Below are 24,120 nucleotides of genomic sequence, written 5' to 3' on the forward strand. Positions count from 1 at the left end.
TGATGCTTCAAACTCTCCGGGCCTGGCTTGGGGTTGTGTGCGTCGAACTTTGAGACTGGATTCCCTGCACTTGGGCAGAGACGCGCAGACGCCCGCGAGTGTGGATTCCCGAAAATTCTCAGGGCTCGTGTGACCTTTAGGAGAGTTGGAGGGGGCGTAGTAGAAATCTCAGGCTAATTGATTTCTTGTCCTCCACCACTGAGGCAGCCAGGAGCCCTCGGCTGTCCACAGAGGAGCCTGGGAGACCCCTGCGCACTCCCGAGGCCCCCGCGCCCAAGCCCGGGCCGTCCTCTAAGCCGCAGGTTATTTCTGTGCCCGAGAGAGGCGGACTCGGATAAAGTCGGGACGCCTTCTCGTACATAAAGTTTCATCTGCTCTCCTCGCTCGCACTGTCCCTGCCGCCTGGCGGCCCCCTCCTCCCACGGTGGGCGCGGGCGGGGAGATGGCCGCCGGCGCTTCCCGGCGCAAACTGGCGCTGCGCGCGTAGCCGCAGCCACGCTGACCTCCCGCTCCAGCTGGCTGCTGCTCTGAGCCCTGGCAGCGGGCAAAAGCGGAGGCCCAGAGGGGCAAGAGACCTCTGCGACAGGGGCCCGAGGGTCCGTATGGCAGCTCGTCGCCGGCGGGTGCTGTGCGCCACTGAGCTCGCCAGTGGCGCTTCGGGCTCGGAGCGACTCTGAGCCGCGCCGCCTGCAGAGATCGACCCGGCAGTTCCGCGGAGCCGCGGGCAGGAAACCGAGGAGCAGGAGGTGGCGGCGGCGGCAGTGGCTTTTCCTCCCAGAGGGCGATGTGGCCGGCAGGCGCGGGCACCAAGCTGCCCTGTCCCCGAGACTCTGCGCTCCGGCGGGCAGCTTTCTCTGGTAACCTCACAGCCCTGCCCTCTCACCTCGTGCCGGCCGGCCGCAGCGTCCGGGTCTTCATCAGCGCCAACCCTGAAGGTACGTCTCTCGCTCGGGTTTGCCCGTCCGTCCTTCTGTCCGTCCGCGCTGCGGGAGCGGGAGTGTGTGTGTCCGCCCTCCATCCCGGTGCGCCCTGCACTCCCTTTCTCCAGCTAAAGCCGTGGCCGCCCTGAGCGCGTGGGAATTTAATTTGAATCACTTTTCTTCTCCCCTCGCTGGTCGGTTTTGCCTGCTCACTTCTATTAGGACACCCATTCTCCACCCAGGGTTATTCCCCTGGGTCAATCCGAGAAACATGCAAGGCATTAGCCGGCCCTCCTGGAAGCACCATTCTGCCGCCGCCACCACCACCTCCTTTCCCCCGCCCTTTTTTAAGCGGTTTCTTCTCCGAGATGACCGCAAACGCAAACAGTAGCTCTCCTCCCTGAGGCGGGTTCCTGAGTGCGGGGCTCCCTCCGTGGCCACTTTTTCCAGCTGAGGCGAGGTGAGTTCCTTGAGACTCTCCTCCTGCAGGTGCGATGGTGCCCTTTGCAGAGGCCAATCAGACTTTTGTGAACCAGAGGTCCAGGGGGACACGCTCTGTGGGTCCCGGAACAGGCTTCGCGGTGGAGGGCGCAGGATGAGGTCATCTTCTCCGTTGGGTCACAGGGCTTGGTCTTCTGCATCTAGAACCTGGCCTACTCAGTCATGTTCCTGCTTAAGGCACCTGGTAGGCACTCCATGAAAACTTGTTGATTTCTTGTTGCATTCACAACCACAGAGGTTGAACGCTGGGCGGTCAAATCCTGGCTCATCACTACCTTCCAATCCTTAGTCCTCAACGTTAGATTTCATTTCCAGTAAGTGGGGGGTTGGGGAAGGAAGGATGTATTTGTACTGGGGCTGGATAAAACTGCAGGAATTACTCTTTTCTAGGAAAAAAAAATGTTTGGCTATGAGTCTATAGGAGACTGACAGAGGTGAGAGGTTTGAGAATTATCGTTTTCTGCACTCTAACAAGACTTTGGGTCGAGGAGTCAAGGAGAAACGTCCACATTCAAACGATCGTTGGATATAATTCTCATTTGAAAACCCAAGGTTCTGGTTTCTTGAAAAAGCTTTCGGAGAAGACCCACAAAAGTAACTTCCTAGAAAATTACCGTTTCGGAAAAAAAAAAATAGCACTAGCAGAATTCTGAGGTAAAGCTTACATTATGAGAAGGAGTTGGGGAGACAATCAAAAAGATAACATGCACTAATTCGTATTAGAAAAACGATATGCTTTGGGGAGACGGCACGACTGTCCTTTTATCAGTTTACAGCTCACTTTCAAAGAACTTAAGGAGGCTTTTAGGATGATACCAGTACACTCAAAAAAATCATTCTATCTCCAAGATGTCTTCTAGTATTTGTACCTAAATCTGGATTTAAAGGGAAAAAGAAATGGAGATATTCAGCCTATTTAAGGAAATTTGCAACTTAAGTGTTCAGGATTACTTCTTAAAATATTGCTAGAACATTTTTAAGTGAGAGAATTTTGGTAGAAAATGTTTAAATGTTAGACATTTTTAGTTCTGAGCTTTAAAATAAAGTCATATGAAATGTGTTTCAATCTGCTGCTGACGTGAAGCTAGCTAAATCACTCTTTTCCTTTAAACATGCTGCTTCTAAAATACAATAAAAATTCTGTTAATATGTGTAATTTTTTCTTGCTCTCTAGATTTGCAATTTCTAAGATAAAACGATACCGAATTTATACTATCAGCTTAATATTGAGTTAGTACTCAAGGTTAATGTCATTTTTTAAGCCTGTCTATATTATTCTTCAAATTCCCTAGTTTCTTGAAATAAAAGATTTAGCATAGATTAACCCTAGGAAAGCGAACAGGAGGGAGGAGCCAGTCATGCCCCTTGGCTAAGGTTTGAACTGGACAGCTTCCACAAGGATCTTAACAAACAAAACGAACGTGAAGCTTACCTGGGAAGTTTCAATAGGGGCAGGATCTCAGATTTTATCCAAATTGGAGAGCTGATGGCATATTAAATAAAAAAGACAGATGGGCATTTTTAATGATCTGAATGTGAAGCCTTAAAATCTTGGTAAATGCTCTGTCAGAGGCAGCACTTGACCGTGTGATCTTTATGGATGCAATTTAGAAAGCAAATGCTTGTGTTTTGGTACGATCCAATATTAGATTCTTGGCCAATACTGAAGAGCCTCTCTACTGTCAAATTAAGACAGAGAACATTATCTCATGCTTTCCTTTACAAGCGGAAATCCAATTTATGTTCTAAATAAAAGCTGCTTTGTGTTGAACTCATAGCAATACTCAGAACCCAGCAAGGATTTTGTTTGGAGTATTGTTTTAATAGGTATTGCTGTACAAGGCTTGCATGGAATTTCCCCATCAGTAACGAAGATAATAGAATGGAATAGATAATAGAATGAATAGAATTTTTTTTTTTTTTTGAGACGAAGTCTCGCTCTTGTCACCCAGGCTGGAGTGCAGTGGCGCAATCTCAGCTCACTGCAACCTCCGCCTCCTGGGTTCAAGCTATTCTCCTGCCTCAGCCTCTGAGTAGCTGGGATTACAGGTGCCCACCACCACGACCGGCTAATTTTTGTACTTTTAGTAGCAACAGGGTTTTGTCATATTGGCCAGGCTGGTCTCGAACTCCTGACCTCAGGTGATCCACCTGCCTCAGCCTCCCAAAGTGCTGGAATTATACAGGCATGAACCTCTGCACCCGGCCATAGAATTTCTTTAGAATGAAAAAATTACTTTCCCATGTATTAGTTCATTCAATATATTAATTTTGATTTCTATCCTCAAACAACCCTCTGAGGGTAGGGTAGTGGACCAGGGGTGCTCCATCTGTTCTGCAGATGAGATTACTGAGGCTGTCTCAAATTATACCACTTGCCTGAATTAATATAGCAGAGCGAAACAGAGTAGAGCCTAGAGGACCCTGAAAACACTTCTCTTGATATTATTTTATCCAGCCTAGGCTCTTGACAGATCTCTGTGAAATATCTCACACCACATGGACAAGACAATCCAGATAGGGGGGATAAGCACTGTCCACCATCTTCTGACTGTCAGACTTAAAGAGTATGAACAGCTGGCAGGGAACATGGCTATGCTGACCCACTTTGCTCCCACCAAGAGGTAGCCCCAGGCATTCAAGGAAATTTCGGAATGTGCTGGACTCCAATTGACACATTCTTGTCCAGAAGTGTATCTGCCTCTGACTAGTCCCCACCATGTGGAAGATGCTGGAGAAGGACCCATGTGGGGGAGGTGATAGCATTATCCCAGATTTTCTTAAATGGATGGGCCTTGGACTTCATCTAGTTCCACCTCCCACCCAACATAGAAATTCCATCTGTGACATCTTCATCAATCCTTGGAAGTTTTCTAGTCATTTAGCTACTGTACTTCTGCCAGAACAGCACTTATAGCTCCTTGGAAAGATGATTTTAAAACCCACATAAAATCCTTTACTGTGATTAGCCTAAATAGCCCATGCATATGGAGATGAGAGGAACCTGCCAGATTCCTGTTATTAGAGTGTAAAGGTCCTCCTCTTCTCTGTCTTCATTCTTTATCAATTTATAGGAAGGTACAGTCTTAACACAGAAGGAAAACCAAAATATCACTTTTATTACTGATGAAAATGATGCAGATCCATAATCCATTATCTGTGATCATCTGGGCCAGATATGATTTTGGAATCTCTTTTTTCAGATTTGGAGGAAAAATACTTATATACTGTCCAATATGTGGGGTCTGGGGTAACAACCCATGTCGAATATGAATAAGTATATAAGGAAACATGAGTTCAGTCTAAGCCAGTGTTATACAGAACTTTCTGTGATGCTGGAAATGTCTATCTGATATGGTAGCACTAGCCACATAGGGCTACTGAGCATTTGAAATGTGGCTAGTATGACTAAGAATATGAATTTTTAATTTTATATAATTTTAATGGATTTAAATTTAAGTAGACTCATGTGGCTTTTGTATCAGATAGCAAAGCTCCAAGTGGAGTGATGCAGATTGTAAGTAGCTTCATGTCAGTCAAGGTCAGGTTTGGCCATCAAGGACTCAGGTTACTTCAGGTTTTGCTACCAGATGGATTGGAGGAAATCTTTTATTTTCAAAGCTTTGAAGATTTTTGGAATTGCAGGTAAAAGATATGGACTTTTATTGGAGAATATGGTTTTAACTGTGGGCAAGGGACTTTCCCAATATTGAACCCAAGAATTAGACAGGCTTTACCCCCAGTCACTGTTAGCAGTGGGCAGAGCACAGACCACTCTCCCTGGCTCGTGGACAGAGTAGATCCCTTTAAACCTTAACACATGGAGAAGTAGAGGAGTATGGCAATTTTACGAGAGAGGAAACAGAGGCTGGGCTATCGTGTTCAGATTTTCTTTCCACCTGCAGCCATCAGATTAAGATACTTCTCCTCCCCTAAGGAGTAATTGACAGCATCCTACACTAGTGCATTACCTTTTGCATGCAAAAAGATATCTGAAGTGGAGAAAAAGATATTTGAACACTTAATGCATTTTTCTGTCCACTCAGATTTCTGTGCTGGTCATTATTGAGAGTCGTGAACTCTTGTCCACAGTGTTGATCAGGTGTTCATACCATTACCACTTGGTTTTCTTTTGTCTGCATGGCTTTGCATCTTCCCAGACTCTTCATGCCTTTGGAGTCTCCATAGGAAAGTTTGTTCTCCATTACAGTGGAAGTAACAGCAAGAAACATATTTTCCCTTTATGTGTGTACATGGGTTCATTTGCTGCAACTAGTGATCAATTGTTTGAACTTGCTTCCCCACCCAAAAGGCAGAAATATCTGCACTGAGAAATTCACATGAAACCTTTCAGTATTCTTCACCATTATTCTTCTTACTTTTCCTACTATCCTGATTATTTCTGTGGCTCCCTTTTTATTGTCATTATGAGTAGTGGAAAAAAAATACTGCAAAAAGCATATATGTGTGTATATGTACACACACACACACACATATACACAGCCATTTTGATACAAGAACATCTTTAAAAGCTAAGTTGTCAAGGGGAATATACTGAGTTGCTATATTATGATAAATGCACATAGGACACTTATAGTAAATGAGTTCTAAAATGTTAGTGGTTATATCTCCTAAGTCCTGAAGCAGACATTATTCAAGCAGAGAAATTATTGGATAAAATATATATAGCTAGACTTGGGAGCCAGGTTTCTTGCATTTAAATCCTCAATCCACTATGTAATGCTGTGATTTCTTGAGCAAGTTGCTTAACTTCCTTGTTTTCAATTTCACAGTTTGTAGAAGAAGTCAATGATATCCCCTGTCTCACAGAGTTATGGAGTAGATTACATAAGCTAATAGATGTAAAGCACTTAGGACAGTGCTGGGCATGTAGTAAATATTAAATAAATGTTTGCTATTTTATTATTATCTTTATTACATTCTACCATGATCCAGACACTGTGCAGGTATGTTTAAGCAAATATAAATATGTCCTGCCCTCAAGGAATGCAGTCTATAGAGGCATATAAATTAGAACTCAGTACAGTCATGCATTGCTTAATGACAGGGATATGTTCTGGGAAATGTGTCATTAGTCAATTTTGTCATTGTATGAACATCGTAGAGTGTACTTACACAAACCTAGATGATACCATTTACTATACACGTAGGCCATATGGTAAAGCCTTCTGCTCCTAGCCTACAAACCTGTATAGCATGTTATTGTACTGAATACTGAATAGGCAATTGTAACAGAAGGGTATTTGTGTATCTAGACATACCTAAACATAGTAAAGGTACTGTTGGCTGGATGCAGTGACTCAAGCCTGTAATCCCAGCACTTTGGGAGGCCAAGATGGGCGGATCACTTGAGGTCAGGAATTCGAGACCAGCCTGGCCAGCATGGTGAAACCCTGTCTCTACTAAAAATATAAAAATTAGCTGAGTGTGGTGGTAGGTGCCTGTAATCCCAGCTACTTGGGAGGCTGAGGCAGGAGAAATGCTTGAGCCTGGGGGGCAGAGGCAGCAGTGAGCTGAGATCACACCACTGCACTCCAGCCTAGGTGACAGAGACTCCATCTCAATAAACAAACATAATAAAGGTACTGTAAAAATACAGTATTATAATCTTATGGGATCACTGTTACATACGTGGTTTATTCTTGACTGGAATGTCGTTATGTGGCACATGGCTGTAGTAAAATACAAACTAACCCAGATCTTTCATGGAATTAGGTGCTTCCAAAAATCATTATAGGGGTTGGAGGAGCAAAAGTCAGGGGCACCACTGGGTATTTAGTTCATATTGTCAAAGCCGTCACCCAGAGGGTAGGAAACTGTAGAAGCCATTGCCGGTATCACAGCTGCCCCTGAGTACTGGGTAGCTGCTCAGCCTCTGCAGAAACACATTTGTTGAAACCTGCATGTTAGCCACTATGACTGCTGGTGAAGGAACTTTGTCCTCCAGATCTTATGCAGGTGCATCCCTTTGGTAGAACCAGAATTGCGTTTGGACCCTGGCAACAAGCAAGTCTAGAAACTTCAGGTTTTTAGCCCCTGCAGTACTAAGGAGATAGATAATGGAAGGAAGAGATAATGAATAATCAACACCAAGAGGTAGTATCTAGCCAGGGGGAAGCAGACACATTCACTCACTCAAGCAGTACATATTCATGAAGCAACTACTCTATATGGAGTGCTGTTATGGTGCTTAGTATATAGAAGAGTGAACAAAACAGACTAGGTCTCTGCTCTTATGGTATTTCCATAAATAATATATATGTGATGAGCAGTATGCTAATGATATGAACAGATCATTAAAGGAGCACCAAGGAGGGTTATATAAACCAACTCGGGGTGTGGAGGGGGTCAGAATGAGGGGTTAGTATGGCTCCCCACATAATGAATAGAGCCAGGGCATGGAAACTATTCTGCATGATAATCAAATATGAGGCAGAGTAATGATGAGATCTCCACAGGGAATAGAAAGAAATAGTCTTTATCATTCAGCAGAAAGCTAGAAGTGAAACTGATGTCTTGAGGTGATATTGTTTGCCCTTGAAGGTGGCTCATTTAAAATGAGGTTTGGAAGAAAGGATGACTTGGACTATAAAGGTAAACTATACATATGATTTTGCAGTTTAAAAAATCAGCTTATAGATCTTTTAAAATTCTTCTGTAAGCAGTGTGTATCAGAGCAATCATACCATTTGCTATTCAAAACAGTGTGTAAAGGTTTCATTTTATATTTCTTTCAGTTATCTATTGCTATGTATCTACCCACCCAAAACCGGAGTGGCTTAAAACAACAATGATTTCTTTCTCACAATTCTGTGGTTGGTATTTTGGGCAAGGCTTGGCTGGGTGGTTCTTCTGTTCCATGGGGTATTGAATTGAGTCAGTCATTCAGCTGCTTTCAGCTAAGCCTAGACTTGGCCAGGCTGGAAGGTCCCAGTAGGCTTCATTTACATGTCTGGCAACCCAGTTCTCCTCCATGAGGGTCTTCTCTCCGTCTCCAGCTTTTCTCTCATCTTTCAGGAGTCCAGCCCAAGAGTCGTTATAGGGGATTGGCTTCCTCAGAGAAAGGAAGTGGAAGCTGTTCATCCTCTTAAGGCCTGGGCTTGGAAGTCCCAGAATGTTTATTTTGCTGCGTTCTGTCATCAGTGCAAGTTATCGGGCTAGTCTAGATTCAAGGTGGGGAGAATTAGACCCCATTTATTAATGTGAGAAAAGGTGTGTGCATATGGGGAAGGGAGGAATAAATAGTAGCTGACTTTAAAAATTACCACAACCCCCCTTTTATTTTGCAGTTTCTTTGACCTCCTTTTGTTATAATTAGATTATGTGAGACAACAAGAACATAATCCAGTATCATTGCAAGTATGATAGTAAGTCTTCAACAAGTTTTAATAATTATTGTCATTATGACTATGTGTTATTGAAGACTGAGAATAACTCAGTAAATAGCAGCCTTCTTCCCCTCTCAAGTTCTAAACTAACTGAAAATCAGTTTCTGATAAAAAGACTAAAGAGTTTGCAGATAGAAGATCAAAAATATCACCATTTTTCCTGATAAAGATAATGGAGAATGCCTTCATGCATCCTAATACTAAATAGCAGAATTAGATATTCTTCTGGCCACTCATTGGAGGTGGTGGGCCTCCAGAGACCTTCCATCCTGTGGCCTGCTCCAGAAAACAAGGAGCCTGGAGGAGAGAGTGAAGCCATGCTCCCCGGAACAGTTCAGGTCCCAAGGGGTAGGAGTGAGCAGGTGGGCAGAAATTGCCTGGTTTCTTCTTCCCTTGCTTTCCAGTCTGGGAAGGTTAAATGAGGTAAAGAGAGTCCAGGGGGTCCTCATTACATCACAGCCCATTATCTCATATAAAGAAGACAGTGAGGTACAAGCTACTAAAGATAATAGCAGGAACGATATACACGTATCTGTACACATGTTTCAGATACTCAGTACCAGAATACATTTGTAAGGTAAGTTCTTAGCATGGCCTTGGGAAAAGTCACATATTTCTCTATAAATAAGTTGTTTAAAGCCATTAAGTTTTGAAGTAGATTGATATGCAGCAATAGATAATTGGCAAATTAAAAAAGTAAAAACACACAAGCACCTTTTAAAGTGGCAAATGATGATTCTACAGAGTAACAGGAAGTAATTAGGTTTGATAAAGTAAGCCTAAGGTTCTTCTTTTTTTAATCCATCCTTAGCAAACTAACACAGCAACAGAAAACCAAATACCGCATGTTCTCACTTATAAGTAGGAGCTAAATGATTGGAACACGTGGACACATAGAGGGCAACAACACACACTGGGGCCTTTCGGAGGTTGGAGGCTGGGAGGAGGAAGAAGATCAGGAAAAATAACTAGTGGGTAGTATGCTTAATAGCTGGATAATGAAATAATCTGTACAACAAACCCCTCATGACACATGTTTACCTGTGTAACAAACCTGCACTTGTATCTTGAACTTAAAAGTTTAAAAAAATCAGGTTGGGCATATCAACATTTGTTGAAATACTAAAAGTTCCATTTTGTTGGGAAATCTCTGGCAATATGTATTTCACTGATACAGTAGGAAAATGTCAAAAAGCGACCAACTTTGAGCTCTAAGCATTGATGAATTCCTATCCAAAACAGCTGCAGAAGATCTGTAATACCAGCATTCAGGCATTAAAGATAATCTGTTTATAAACATAAAGCAACTAATAAACTGGGTAGCTTAAAGTTCAACTCAATTTTTTTTAAGTTTTGCTTGTAATGGTCATGTTATTTAAATAAATGTGAAACTTGTAGCAGTGGCTTGCATCACTTCTTCAAAGCTTTAGCTTCCATTTGTATTTTTGTTGAAACTAAACAGGATTCATTCAGCACATTGAAGTGTGTTGGCTAATGTATAATTAGAAAAGAGAGTTATGTGATAGAAAGTTAATAAAAATGATGAAAAACTGCAGCTTGGATGCAATTCAAAGAGAATAATACCCCCCTTCTAATGAAATACTTCCTTGAAATCTCATTTTCAATCCAAAATATTTCAAAGACTGTGAAATGGCATGCTCAAAACAAAGAGCAGAGCACAGATGTCAGGTGTCTTATTCCTAGAGTATTACAGAATTTCACTCAGATGAAACCACAAAATTGACAGCGTATCCTTCATAATATTTAATCTGATCTATTACATACAATGTCATTCAAAGAGTTTCTTGCTGCAGAATGTCTCCTTCAGGTTTTATTCTTAGCATCAACTGCAGTATTTATTAGATACCCATTGTGCACTAGCAAACACCTCATTGGTTGGTGTGGAATGTTACAAAGGGAGTAAAAATAACAGTATGTGCTGCTGTCTTTATTCTTCAGACTCACACATCTAAGAGGCAGGACAAACAACTATAAAAACTGCAGACACTGCAGTTGTGAAAGGGATGTTTACATACAAAGGCTGATTGGAATAATTGGAATCAGGTTGTATCTGATATCCCAGTGTGGCATGAGCTGTTCAAATTTAGCCAAAAGGGAAAGACTGAGAAGGATCAGACCTAAAAATCACCCATCTACTGTAGAGGGGTGGCCAGTGGGGAACTGGTTCTGCCATGTATAAGAAGAGGGAGTCCAGATCCAAGGGAGAGCATGGTTTTTGAAAGGGAAAGCATTTGATACCAAGGAGCCTAATAGAATCTGAAGGGTTACCCAGTGAGTGAGCAAAGCCTGGCCTAAAATGTATTTAATTTATCTGAGTGTCAGAAGAATAAGGTTTATTTAGATAAAAATTGAAGGAGTTTTGGCAGGTACAGAGTCTGAATGTCTTGGGCACAAAGTTCCCTTTCTGAAGTGGGGACTTGTGAAGGAGAATAAGGCAGCAGAGAGTGTCTGGCAAAAACAATAGGATCCAGCCCCTAATCATAAGGGAGGACTGAGGTCCTGGGACAATGTACAAATCTGCTGTTGGGATTAGAACCCAAGGCCAGAACTGCAGCCTGAGTGATATGACCCTGAGTCCCAGAGAGTTGGGACAGAAATAATACTAAACATTTCCTGGTTAAGGTTACTACTGAGCCCAGGGATTGGGACCAGCCCCCACTACAGGTGGCACGAGCTGTGGTTCCAGGTATGTCAGAGGACGGATGCAGAAGCCAGGAAGGGTTATTCAGTTAGAATAAGGGATTTTGAACAATATTTGAAAGATGAGAAATACTTAATTATCATAGTTGGAAAAGAAATGTTCCTGACAGAATAGGACATATCCTGGAAGTCGGGTAAGTCTAATTTCTGAATCAGTAGCAGTGCTTGGAATACTTTAGAGAGAAAGCTGGGGACCATATTCAGGCTCAGTGGAAAAGAGCAGTGATTAGTAATGTCTGCTGTGGAATGAGAACTGGTCTGTATCCTTATGTGTGCAGTGTCTGTGTGACTGTGGACACTGGGGGTAGAGGAATGGAGCAGTGTAAACAACCAAGAGAAGGCTTTTGTTTTGTTTTATTTGGGCAAAGCAGAGAAGACAAGTCAGAGGAAAATAAGAAAATTTTGCCCAAGAAATAACTGGCGAGAAATTCCCAGATGACAGAACTGGTAAAATCACAGCTTTCTAAAGGGAGAAGAATGTGTTGAAACTGTTAAATAGACTGAAAAATCTACTTACATGAGGTGGAACCTGCATATGAGTTTGTTGCTAAGCAAAGAAGAGTAGCTTCAGAAAAGATCTCACTCAGTTAATGATATTCTAGAAGACTCTAATTAAAATGGAATTCAGAAACTACTGAAGTCACCGTGTGATAAGGAAGGAGTTAACCAAAGTTATCAAGTGCTTTACAAAAAAGAGAATCTGCTATGAACACTGAAAAGAAGACTTGAAAATAACAAATTCCTTTATGAGCCCTTTTGTTTTAAAATTCAGAAGTCTAAATCTATTTACAGAAGCAATTTCAGTAACAATAAGAATATTTAGGAAAAAGAAAGATCCAAAGATCTTTCTCTCCTCTAAGAAGCTACCATTTGGAGGTTTTACCCAAAAAAGGATAAGAGTATTCACAAATTGGGAGATTTCACAATTTAGTGAAATCGCTGCCATGCTGGAAATTTAGGGTTTTGCAATGTGGCCCTTGAAATTTGGGACTCTCTTATTAAGAGATGGGGTCTGTGACTTCTTCCCTTGAATCTGGGTTGTGATTTGGCCAATAGAATATAGGAGAGGTGTTACTGTACCAGATTTGGGGCCCAGGCATTCAGAGATTGGCCACTTCCAATTTCTGTCTTTTGAAACACTGATTTTTAGACCCTCACTGACCCATGGAAGGACCCCTGTGGAAAGGAGGCCACAGCCAGTACCACCTGGCCAACAAGGAGAATGAGCCATCTGGGAGGCAGATCTTCACCCCGGTTGAGCTTCCCCCACTGACTGTGGCCGTGTGGTCAGCCTTCCCACCTAAACCTGCCCAAGGTGCAAGTGCAAGGGTAAAAAGGAATGACTGTTGTTTTAAGCCACTGATTTGGGTTTGTTATGTAGCAATAAATAAATTAATAAAAGAAAACAAACATTATAATGTGTCCTAAGAATGAATAATTTGAAGGTTAGATTCAGGTTTGAATCCCAAGATTTTCCCAGACTTGGATAAGATATTTAGTCTTCTTAGACTCATTTCTCAACTGAAAAATTGGAGCAATAACACCTACGTCACAAGGCAGTGGTGAGAAAGAAATGAAATACTACACTGAGGCATCTAAAACAATGCCTGAAAGATACTAAGGACTTAAAAATTATAGGTCAGAGTCTGTTAAAAGCTCTAGAATATAGAGTTATCACAGTTTTATGGAAATGAGAATTCCTTGAATAACTTCCTTCTTAAAAAAACCATAGCACAAAATGGGTCATTATTCTCAAATCATGCCACCTATATGATCATATATGCTTTTAGCTAGAAGGGACTACATAAAAACACCAGATTTTTAAAATGATTTAATTACATAAACATGAATTCAGCCCAAACTATAACATACTAAGTTAATAAGTTACATCTCTAAATAATAGAGCAGAAACTAGCTGATTTTTCAAAAAGCTACCTACCAGAAAGGACAACTCTTTTGAAACCACAGGTGGCCAGCAGAGTTCAATAAAATGACATTCAAAGAATAAAAGGTTTGCACTTTCACCATTTAAAGTTAGATGTGCTAAATTCTTATTCTAAAAAATTATAATTTCTTTCAAAAAATTCCTTTAATGTTGCTTTAAACCGACATAAAGGTTCATATATCATTTTTCTGGTCCTTTTAATCTTTTAGACTGTAATGCATAGTTTGCTTAAGTTCAGATTTGCATAGTTTTGCTCATAGTTCCAAAGAGCCTGTGGTACCCACATTTATGTGGGAAAGACCACGCTGGATAAAAATGAGCAGTCACTATTCTCTAGCCAGGATTTTGGTACAAATCTCATGCATGATTGAAAGATGATTTAATTCCAAGTAGTTACTATTGTTGAATGACCCAACCAACTTTCACTGTAAGTTGATCATTCTTATTGTGTTCTTGTAATGGTTATTGAAAGTTCACATTATAGCAACTAAAGAGCATTTGTGCTCCTAGAGGTGCAGATGTTTGGAGATGGAGGTGGTTGCTAGAGATGGGTCTTTTGAGTGAGTCAGTGAATGGGACTGAGCATAGGTGGATGATGACTTGAATCTAGAAAGTGTTAATCATTTATTTGTTAGTTCAAGCTTGCAGATCTCAGAGTGAAATGGAATGAGGGAGAAGGCCCAGGCATCCAGGAGTTTTGAAACAGAAATGGGTTTTGTGATTAAGGTTGGAATTTGAAAAGGGCTAGAAACTGAGACAGTCCAGCCTCTCCAGGACAGTGAGACAGTCTGAGCGTCAGCAGGTGGAGGGAGGCAAGGAGCCTGCTTTCCTCGATGCAGCCAGTGTGCTTATCTGAAGAAGAGGCAATATAGGGCTCAGCTAAATGCTTTGGTTCTTTTGCTGAGATTTTTAAAATATTAGAAAATCATTCTTTGTCCTTTATGCTTATTGTATAATTGTTTTGTTTTCCCTCACCTTTTTTCTTTTGGAAAATTAGTCTTAACTGTGTCAAGGGAAAACATGAATTTCACTTTTCCTAATATCACAAGTAGGATCAAGGCAGACCCATGCTGTAGAGGCTGCTCCAGTGGGCGGGTAAGCACAAGGGGTGTACTCTTAACGCTCCATGGACCTCAAAATGTGTATGTAAATTTCTTCTCTGCCAGCACCTGCACCTGTAAGGTGGATAGCAGTACAGATTTCAAGGACATCAGTTTCATTTGATACCAGAGCATGTTAGAATCACAGCACCAGAATCTAGATTATGCACCGCCTAGTGTTTATGAGCTGTGTAACCTGGAGCAGGTTCTAGAACCCCGAGTCTCGGTTTTCCTATCTGTTGAAAAGAAATGCAACTCTATGTTTTGTATCTCATGCAGTTCTGCAGATTAAATTCTGCTGTAGTAAACATACAGTGAACCCTATATAAAAGCAAAGCATTGCTCTTTGCTTAAAACTTTTCCAAACATGTAAGACTTAAACTGCCTTCTAAGCCAATATTGTGGTATGATATAATTAGCGTTTAGCATACAAAATAGGTGCTCAATAAATACTTGCTGAGGTTTTTTTTTTTTTTTCCCAACTGTTCTTTATTCAAACTGGAAGATATAAGTAGGGTAAAATAGGCATAAAAGACATCTTCCTCAGGCCTACTAATGAAGAAAGTCCAGAAAGCGTCCCACCCCATATCTCGGAGGAAGGAATGCTGTACTGAGAGGCCAAGAAGCATCTGAACAGACAGACCATGCTGGGTTTCCCCACTTAGTCTGTTCCCATTAGGTCATACGCTTTTTGTCCAACCATATTTGTACACGGTTTTTTAGTCTTCATAGAATCTCAGCATAAAAATGGACAGTTGTCACTGTGTCTTTGAGTCTCTTCTTTTTTTTTTTTTTTTTTTTTTTAAGACGGAGTCTTGCTCTGTCGCCCAGGCTGGAGTGCAGTTCCGCGATCTCGGCTCACTGCAAGCTCTGCCTCCCAGGTTCACACCAGTCTCCTGCCTCAGCCTCCCGAATAGCTGGGACTACAGGTGCCCGCCACCACACCCGGCTAATTTTTTTTTTTTTTTTTTTTTTTTTTTGTATTTTTAGTGGAGACGTGGTTTCACTGTGTTAGCCAGAATAGTCTTGATCTCCTGACCTCGTGATCCACCTGCCTCGGCCTCCCAAAGTGGTAGAATTACAGGAGTGAGCCACCGCGCCCGGCCAGTACTTGTTGAGTTTTTAAATAGCTAAGAGACAGTGAAGAGGAGGTCATGGCATGAAGTGTCTTCCTCCTGACCTGAGTCCTGGAAATTCCTGCAGGGCCAGGTACAGCAGGGCCCACCCTAGGTCACAGATCTTATCCTTCTCATGTCCCTGTCCCTGTTGCTGCCAGTAGATGTAACCATCTGTCAATATACCAACCACTTTATGCCTGAGGCTACCCTATTACTTTACCCCAGCTTGACAGGGCCTCACCTAGAGGACAGCAGGATCCCCACAGGGATGGTTATAGAGATGCAGCCCTACAGTTCCCACCCCTGGAGGCCAGAGCTCCCAAACAGCCGCAATCCATGGGTGTCGCTCCCCAAGTTCTACCATAGTGCCAGGAGAAAAGGTAGAGAGTGGGAAGAAATGGATGTCTTCCTACCCTCCAGGGAAGGAGCCACTGAGGGAAGAAGAGAGATGAGATTTCCATGAAACTAGAGAACAGCAGTGAAGTTTTAAATTCCCATGCCTTTCTTGCAGGAACAGTGAGAAATCAAATAGTGTTTGTACTATGGTTTGGCTGCATTATGACTTTGGGGACAAGTTAGGAACCTTGCCACTCTCTATAACATTATTTTTATGGGCAGTTTCATTTTGTGTTCCATTTAGATCATGTACCATCAGGCTTGTGTCACAGCCATTTAGAAGGGAGTAATTGGAGCATTTTCACTAGAGAGCGTTCTTGTTTTCGAATAATGTCATGGGTGCATGAGGTGTGACATGCTTGTCCTTGAGACACCATGAGGGGAAGAGGGCATGAAATGGACTGAAACATCTTGGCTTCTACTTCTGGTTTATACAGTAGCTCTGTGACCATGGGCATTCTCTCTGGGACTCTCATTTTTCTCCTCTGCAGAATGAGGTGGTTGACAAACAGGTTCTCCGGGGCCTCTTTGAAAGCTGCAGTATTACATTATTCCATTTCTCTGAAACTCCCCAACAGTGTTATTTGGGCGGTTTATTTTATGGAGGGAAAATGTGGGATCTTGCTCTTTCTTCCTAACTTTGTGAGTGCATCTACTCCATTGCCTGAAAAATAGTAATAATACCAGCTGTCCTTCCTGTAATAGTTTATCATGATAATGGAGGGGAAAGCAGTTTTGAAACTACAATGTATTAATACATGTAAACTATTTATTATTTGAACGTGGATAGTATAACAAGGAGTACAACCAAGTTTGTGAGGAATATTTCCAGGATTTAGAAACACCTTCCCAACTGTTCCTTATTCAAACTGGAAGGTATGAGTAGGGTAAAATAGGTATAAAAGACATCTTCCTTAGGCCTACAAATAAGACTATTAGATTGATTTTTTTTAATCATTGAATTTGGGATAAGGCAGGCAGAGTGTGAACCCTTGGATAGAAGGGATCTGATCTTCATCCTGAATTGTGTAATAGAATCCATTATGTATGCACGTATAACACATGATACAGGGACTTCTGAACAGTAGAGGTTGAAAATTCAAACTGTAGAGTTGGAAGCAGTGGGTTTGAGACCTTGCCGTGTGCCATTTTCTGACTCAGTGACCTTAAACAAGTTACTTAATTTATCCAATCATCAATTTCCTTATTTTTAAAATTGGAAATATCTTAGGATTCATCTGAGGGTAAAGCTTGTAGAGTGTTTAACACATGCTTGGCACAATGAGTTTTTATTAAACATTAACTAGAACTAATCACCATTATAATTAGTAGCTCCATTTTCTCCTTATCTAGGAGATGCTGAGGACTCAGCTAGTGAAGAAGGACACGTCAGGCATGGCTCAACCAGCTGGCATGCGTTAAACAAAGGCTTATCTGCTGGCGGTATCTTTGTTGCCCACTCAATAGAAGAGGGGAGGACGTGTAACATGATGATACAGTTAGGAAACATTTATATTCTGTTTGTTTATGTTAAACCAGAATGTTTATTTCCAACTGTCTGTCAAGGTTGACATCTGAGGAGGCCGTATTTATAATAAACATTTTAAAAAGTGCTTTTGAAGAATTGCTATCACAAGTAAGTTGTAAGCCACAAAAGTAGGCCTGCCTTCTTACTTCACAGACACCCATTTTCCATGAAATTCGCAAGAATCATACAAGTGTTTACTGAGGGACTTCTGCATGCAAGACACTGTTCTAAACCCTGAAGATGTAGAATTTAACTATGTTAAGTAACTATGTTTAAATAATTACATTATCAAAGAAACATACACGTAGCCCCTACTTTCATGGAGCTCACATTCTGATGGGGGGACCATAAAGTAAATATACAAAATCAATTAAAATATTTGTAAAGTTTGTGGAAGGTGGTGATAACTACTGTGAAGAAAAACAAAGCAAGGTAAAGAGAAAGTATAATGGGCAGTTTCTCTCTCCCAGTTAATGGGTGGTCATAAAAGGTCTGCCTGATGAGATATTGTTTGAACAGAAATAGTAACAGTAAAGGGGGGAACCAACCAGATATATGGAGGACAAACATTTCTACCCAATGAAGCATCAAGTGCAAAGGGCCTGTGGCAGAGCACGACTGGGGTGTTCAAGGAAGAGCAAGGTCATTGTACTGGAAAGTAGATGGAGACAAGGGTAATTTTCAAAAAAAAATTTAATGCCCCTGTGTGGCAGACACCAGCCAACCAGCCAACCGGAATAGATGCCATCTACAAACATTCAGGAAACTGTACCTGTGTGTGCCTATGGAGCATCAGCTATGGTAAGAAATAAGATTAGGGAACTCGTGGAAGCTGGATCATATGGAGCCTGCATGTTGTCTCATTGTAATTCATAGAAGCCAACTTTACCCACAAAGGATAAGGATTTTCACTATTCATTTAAGGAACACATTCACTCATTGATTCAATTCGTTTTAAAAAATGATTCTAAGAGAAGATTCCATAGTGACTGTGTCAATGTACCTTCCCACCAACAGTATACAGCTTCTGTTTTCTCCGTACCTTCACCAACACTACCTTTTGTCTTTTTGATAATAGCCATCCTAAGAGTGGTGAGGTGATATCGCCTTGTAGTTTTGATTTGCATTTCCCTGATGACTGGCCAATATTCTTGGGGAAAAAAGTAAGATGGCATTCACTGGGATGTACGTTTTCTGATAGCTGTGTTATATTTGATCTGGGTTTCCCCACCCACTCCAGAAACTCAGCAATTCACTCAGTGTTCTGGGAGGTAGTGAAGTGTGGAACCTAAGCTGATCTTCTCAACTACCCAGGTACCTTGGAAATAAAATGGAAATGGATGAGAGACGTTGTATTGGATCTATAGAGGAGCACGTGGCAAACTGGTCCAACCCTTGAGAATAAGATTCATAATAAGAGGGAAAGGTTTTCTGTTCATATGTGGCCGGAGAAGACAGAAAATTATCTCTGAGGTTGTAGAGGTAGAGTCCAACTTGGTCTCTGGACGCTAGAACATGATGGCACAGGGTGCTTCTTGATATAGCCCCAGGTGGATTCACTGCGACATCCTCCAACCAAAGCTCCTAGAAAACCTACTAAAAATTATTTGAGAGGGGAAATGAAGGCAACAACCATTTGGGAGCCCATCATAAAGTTCATGGAGCCAGGACCACGAGTCCTACTGTATCTGTCTCAAGGTAGCTATAGCCTCAGCAGAGTCCTAGGTGAATGTCACCTGTGGCGTTTTGCAGCTTAGCAGCAGCTGTGATGTTACCCCCACCAGGGACAACAGGAGCTGCACAGTCCAGCTTTCACAGATGCTGAGATCCCAGGGCATTTTATGTTGTTAGAACCTGTAGTTGCAGCAGGAAAGTGTAATGGCTCACAAGGAAGACACAGAAGCTGCATTTTCATAGCAGGTACCCAAGATGATCAAGAATCATACTGACTATTTTTTATTCATTCCAGGAACATTAATGCATGACCAGAACTGTCCATCACTTTCCCTTGCTCAGTCTGGCTTGGCGACTGAGGGAACATGGGTTATACAAGCTTTCAGTATGTCAACAGTAGCAAGGATTGTTTGGGTTTTGACTCTGGATCAGAAAGTGCTAGGTGGGGTATTAGGGCTCTGCCACTTTGTCGCAGGGCGACTTCCTCCTTAACCTCTTTAAGCCTTGGTTTCCTCATCTTTGAAATGGGGCTTATAATAGTGTTAGACTTTTAAGGTTTTAGGAGAGCTAGTGATATAATGTATTGAAGGCATTTAGCACTGTGCCTGGCACATACCAGGCAGATTAATGCTAATTGTTGTTATGATGATTTAGAGTAGAAGTAGAATTATTTAGTAAAGTGAGCATGTGCCAGAAAGAGAAGAGGGAGAGGAGGAGAATATTCAGTCCTTATAAATTTTAACAGAAATTATTTAAATACAAGAGTTACTAATAGACTAGAACTGGCCCTGAGTTATTTTTTGAAAAAAGAAATGAAATGATACTTTAGGAATAGAATTTTAGATGGTCATTGGAAGCAGTTGACTATTGCCTTTATTTCAGACCATTTATTCAATGCCTGTGAACAATGAGATTAAATAATACTTTCTGGTCATCTCTTAAATAACATGGTAATTAAAGAGAGCACTAGGATAGTATCTGATGCCTGTTAGGATAGAGATTTTTGAGAGGGACAACAAGGTAGTTAGTAGCTGCTGCTTTCATTTCAGATTGGACTGACCAACCCATTCAATCAAAGGAGATTTTTGGACCCAGAATCCTTCAGTCTGTCTATCCAATCCCAGTTTGAACAGATAACTGTCAGTTTAATTTAGTGCCTGGCTGATTGCAGATGTAATGGGTGGTTTTCTTTTTAATCAGTCCTTTCTGACATAATAGGAAGAAGAATTTGAGTAGGTTAAATAGCTGGAATAAAGCTCGTATATCCCTAACATTTCCGAAGAGCTTACTTTCCGTTTGGTGGATGTGTGATTTTGGTAATTTCTCTCCTGTAAGTAAAATGATGTTTCTCTACCTCCCTCCTGAAGTTGTTTTGCTCATCTTTTTAATTTTTTCATAACCAGCTGACCTTTTTCCTAAATAGGTCATTTTGTTGTGCAGCCAGTAAACTGGGTGTTCTGGAGATTTTTTGCCCAAGGAGGTTGAATGTATTTATATCTGGTTGTGTCCATATGTCAAACAGATATTTCAATCTGTATTTCAAAGCTGTTAAGGCAATAGCACTATAAAATTCCCTGCTTCATCAAATCAAAGAAAAACAAATGCTTTTAACATATAACCAGACATTTTCAAAAGTTCAAAGGTAAAATGTAAAAATGAGTCTTTATTCTGTAAGAAAATCAGAAGCAAAACAGCATCTACCCTTTTTTATTAATGGAGTTACAGTTTAATTTAATTTCCCATTTTAGTTGTATAAAAAACTGATTATATAAAGGATATGTGTTTTTTAAATATTTTCACAACATAATACCACTGTCTAATAAAAATGACACGTACAAGTTAAAAAGTAAAATGTAGAGTCTGCTTCTGGCATAACTTTTTTCCACAACGTTTACACTATTAGCATATGCTAGAGGTGCTTACTGAAGAATCTGTAGTGTAGAATGAGCCAGGAAACTAATCTCCCAGCCATGTAGTGTGCAAATTGACATAAATTGAAACAATAGTAAAATCAGATCAAAAATGTATCTAAAGCTCAACTCCAGCCTGTACTGTGACTTGATTTTAAAAAGCTCCCCAAAAAGTGAGGGAGGTGAAAGAAAATAAAGGAACACTTTGTGATATGAATGATAATACTGAATCATTCTTTAAGAAAAAAATAAGGAACTCAAGATCCAGATATAAAATGATATACTTCTAATATTTACTGCAGTAAATTAGACAAGATTTAATGGATCTAACTGCATAGTCTCTGTGTAAAGACACACAGAAGTATGAGACATGGGATTGACATTCAGGAGCTTACAATATAGTTACTAACATTGATATCTGGAAAGTTAAAAAGTAAATTAATGAACAAAACCATTTGTATTCGTTTTCTATTGCTTCTATAACAAGTTAGCACAAAGTTATTGTCTTGAGTCTTGGAGGTCAGAAGTCCGAATTCAGTTTCACTGAAGGTATTGACAAGTCTGCATTCTCTCTGGAGGTACTAGAAGAGAACCTGTCTCCTTGCCTTTTGCATCTTCTAGACTCTACGTGCATTTCTTGGCTAATGGCCCCTTCCTCTATCTTCAGTGCCAGTAGCGTGACATCCCTCCCATCTGTCTCTCTCTCTATGACCTCTGCTTCCACTGCCACATTTCCTTCTCTGATTCTGCTTTCGTGGTTTTATTTCCTCCTCTCATGCTGATCCTTATGCCTCCCTCTTGTAAGGACCCTTGTGATGATATTGGATCCTCCCAGATAATCCAAAATAATCTCCCCATCTCAAGATCCTTAGCTTAATCCCATCTGCAAAGTCAGTCCCCTTTGCCATAAGGTAACATTCACAGCTTCCAGAGATGGGCTGTGCACATCTGTCAGGGGGCCATTATTTAGCTTACCACAACATTGAAACCTTAAACAGAAAAGAAAAATATTTGCAGGCTAAATTTCAAGATTCTTTAAGAACACTCCAGTCTTCCTCTTTAGCTTCATTCCCTACCGGAAGTCTAAATTCATTCTTTCTGGCTACCGTCCTGCCCTTTCCCTACCCTCTGTCTTCGTTGGTGAGTTCTTCTATAACCTCTTCACTTTCTAGATTCTTACCCCTCCTTCAAGGCCAATCTCAAATGCTGTGTTCTCCATTTAATATTTCTGATTTTCCCAAATTAGTCTAGAGATTTTGGTTGCAGGTGACAGAAGCCCAACAAATACATTTAAGCAAGATCTGGAGCCACTGTTAACTCAGGTAATTGAATTGTTTAAACACAGAGCAGGGGTGGATCTGGCCTTAGAAACAGCTATGATCAGGAACTTGAACATGATCTGGACTATTTTTACTTCTCTCTGCATGCATACCCAAGTTCTGTCAGATCAACTCTTCTAACTTTGGCCGTAGTTGATGTAGCTACAGGTTACTTCAAGCTTACAGTTTTACAACTTTTAGCCAGAAAGAAAGAGACTGTCTCCTTCAGCTAGAGTTTGAAAAAAATTCTGAGAGAAGGACTCTGATTGGCTCGGCTGAGGTCACATGTCCAACACTTAGACCAATCGCTGTGGTGAGATGATCATATATTGAAGCTAGAGATAGGAAATGTGGAAAATAATCTTTTCACAGGAAGGAATTATTTACTGTCACTACCAACTTAGTGTGACTTCTCAAACCCCATTATATTTTGTTTATGTTTTTCCTAATTTATATCATTAATTATACCACTTTTATTTTGTCCTGTTTTTCTTGCTGACATACTGAGTTCTTAAAGCAAGTGATTATGTCTTTCTCATTTTCACACCACCCCCTCCCACTCAGCACCTTATTCTATGCAATACTCATAGTAAATGTACAGTAAAAACGTTGAATTGGGGTGAAAATAATACTTTAACATGAGATATCTCGAGGCAGCTCAAAGTTAATTAAAATAAGTGCTGAAAATTAAGAGAAATTAAGTGCACTATGGAGTTTAATGACTTGAGAAAATATTACAGCTTAAACTGGGACTTGAAAGATGAGTCGAATTTAGGTAGGAGAAGGACATATAGCAAAGAGAATAGTGTATTACAAAACTCATGTGGTCATAAAGGGAATAAAGAGAAACAGAAAACTGTAGTCTAAGTACAAATGATCTTTTGGTGCTGGCACCTCTTCTATGACTGTACTGCCAGGAATAAATAATGTTCATGCTAATTTAAAATTATTGCAGAATAGCAGTTTTTCCATATCTTGCAATGATTTGTTGTTATTTATTCATTTAATTATTTATTGGTGGTTTACTATGATTATTTATGCATATTAAGGCCTGTGACTCATAATAAGGTGCTACTGCTTCAAAGAGGGAGGTAAAACGATGAGGGAAGAGAGTGCTGAGGAGGAATTAGAGGAAAACAGGGCCAGCCCTGATCATAGCAACCCCATCAGAGCCCACAGCTTTTAAGAATTTCTAAGAACCCTAGTACATACCGTGAAGGGATGCCTACATCTTAAAATGTGCCTCTTTAGCAAATGTAACATCTTTGATAACAAAGCTATGGCCTTTGAATTGAGGAACTCACCCATGGATGCATCTAATCATAAGCTATGTAGATCTACCAAAAGTTATGGCCTATAAATTTGAAATAATAGAAATGCTTTGGTGTTTTTTGAAGTACCTCTTGGTCTTAATGTGTTCTTCAAGACAAAATAAAATGTGAGCACTTACTATATGCCAGGAATTAATTACAACATAATTAAACAATAATTGATACAATTACAACAATTAATAATAAGTGGGCTCTGCCTCCAAGGACTTCATGTCTGATGAGGGGGACAAACACAGAAATAGAACATT

At 40.8% G+C, this 24,120-nt stretch overlaps 1 protein-coding gene across 1 annotated transcript in view; it reads left to right on the forward strand.

Annotated features, from left to right (window-relative positions):
- Positions 1–784: 784 nt before the first annotated feature.
- NWD2 (NACHT and WD repeat domain containing 2) overlaps positions 785–24,120 on the forward strand; it is a 199,729-nt gene continuing 176,393 nt past the window's right edge. Inside the window, exon 1 of the mRNA XM_025385583.1 lies at positions 785–935. Coding sequence (XP_025241368.1) covers positions 785–935 — 151 coding nt within the window. The remainder of the gene's footprint in view (positions 936–24,120) is intronic.

This window comes from Theropithecus gelada, chromosome 5, assembly GCF_003255815.1.
Source record: "Theropithecus gelada isolate Dixy chromosome 5, Tgel_1.0, whole genome shotgun sequence".
NCBI lineage: Eukaryota > Metazoa > Chordata > Mammalia > Primates > Cercopithecidae > Theropithecus > Theropithecus gelada.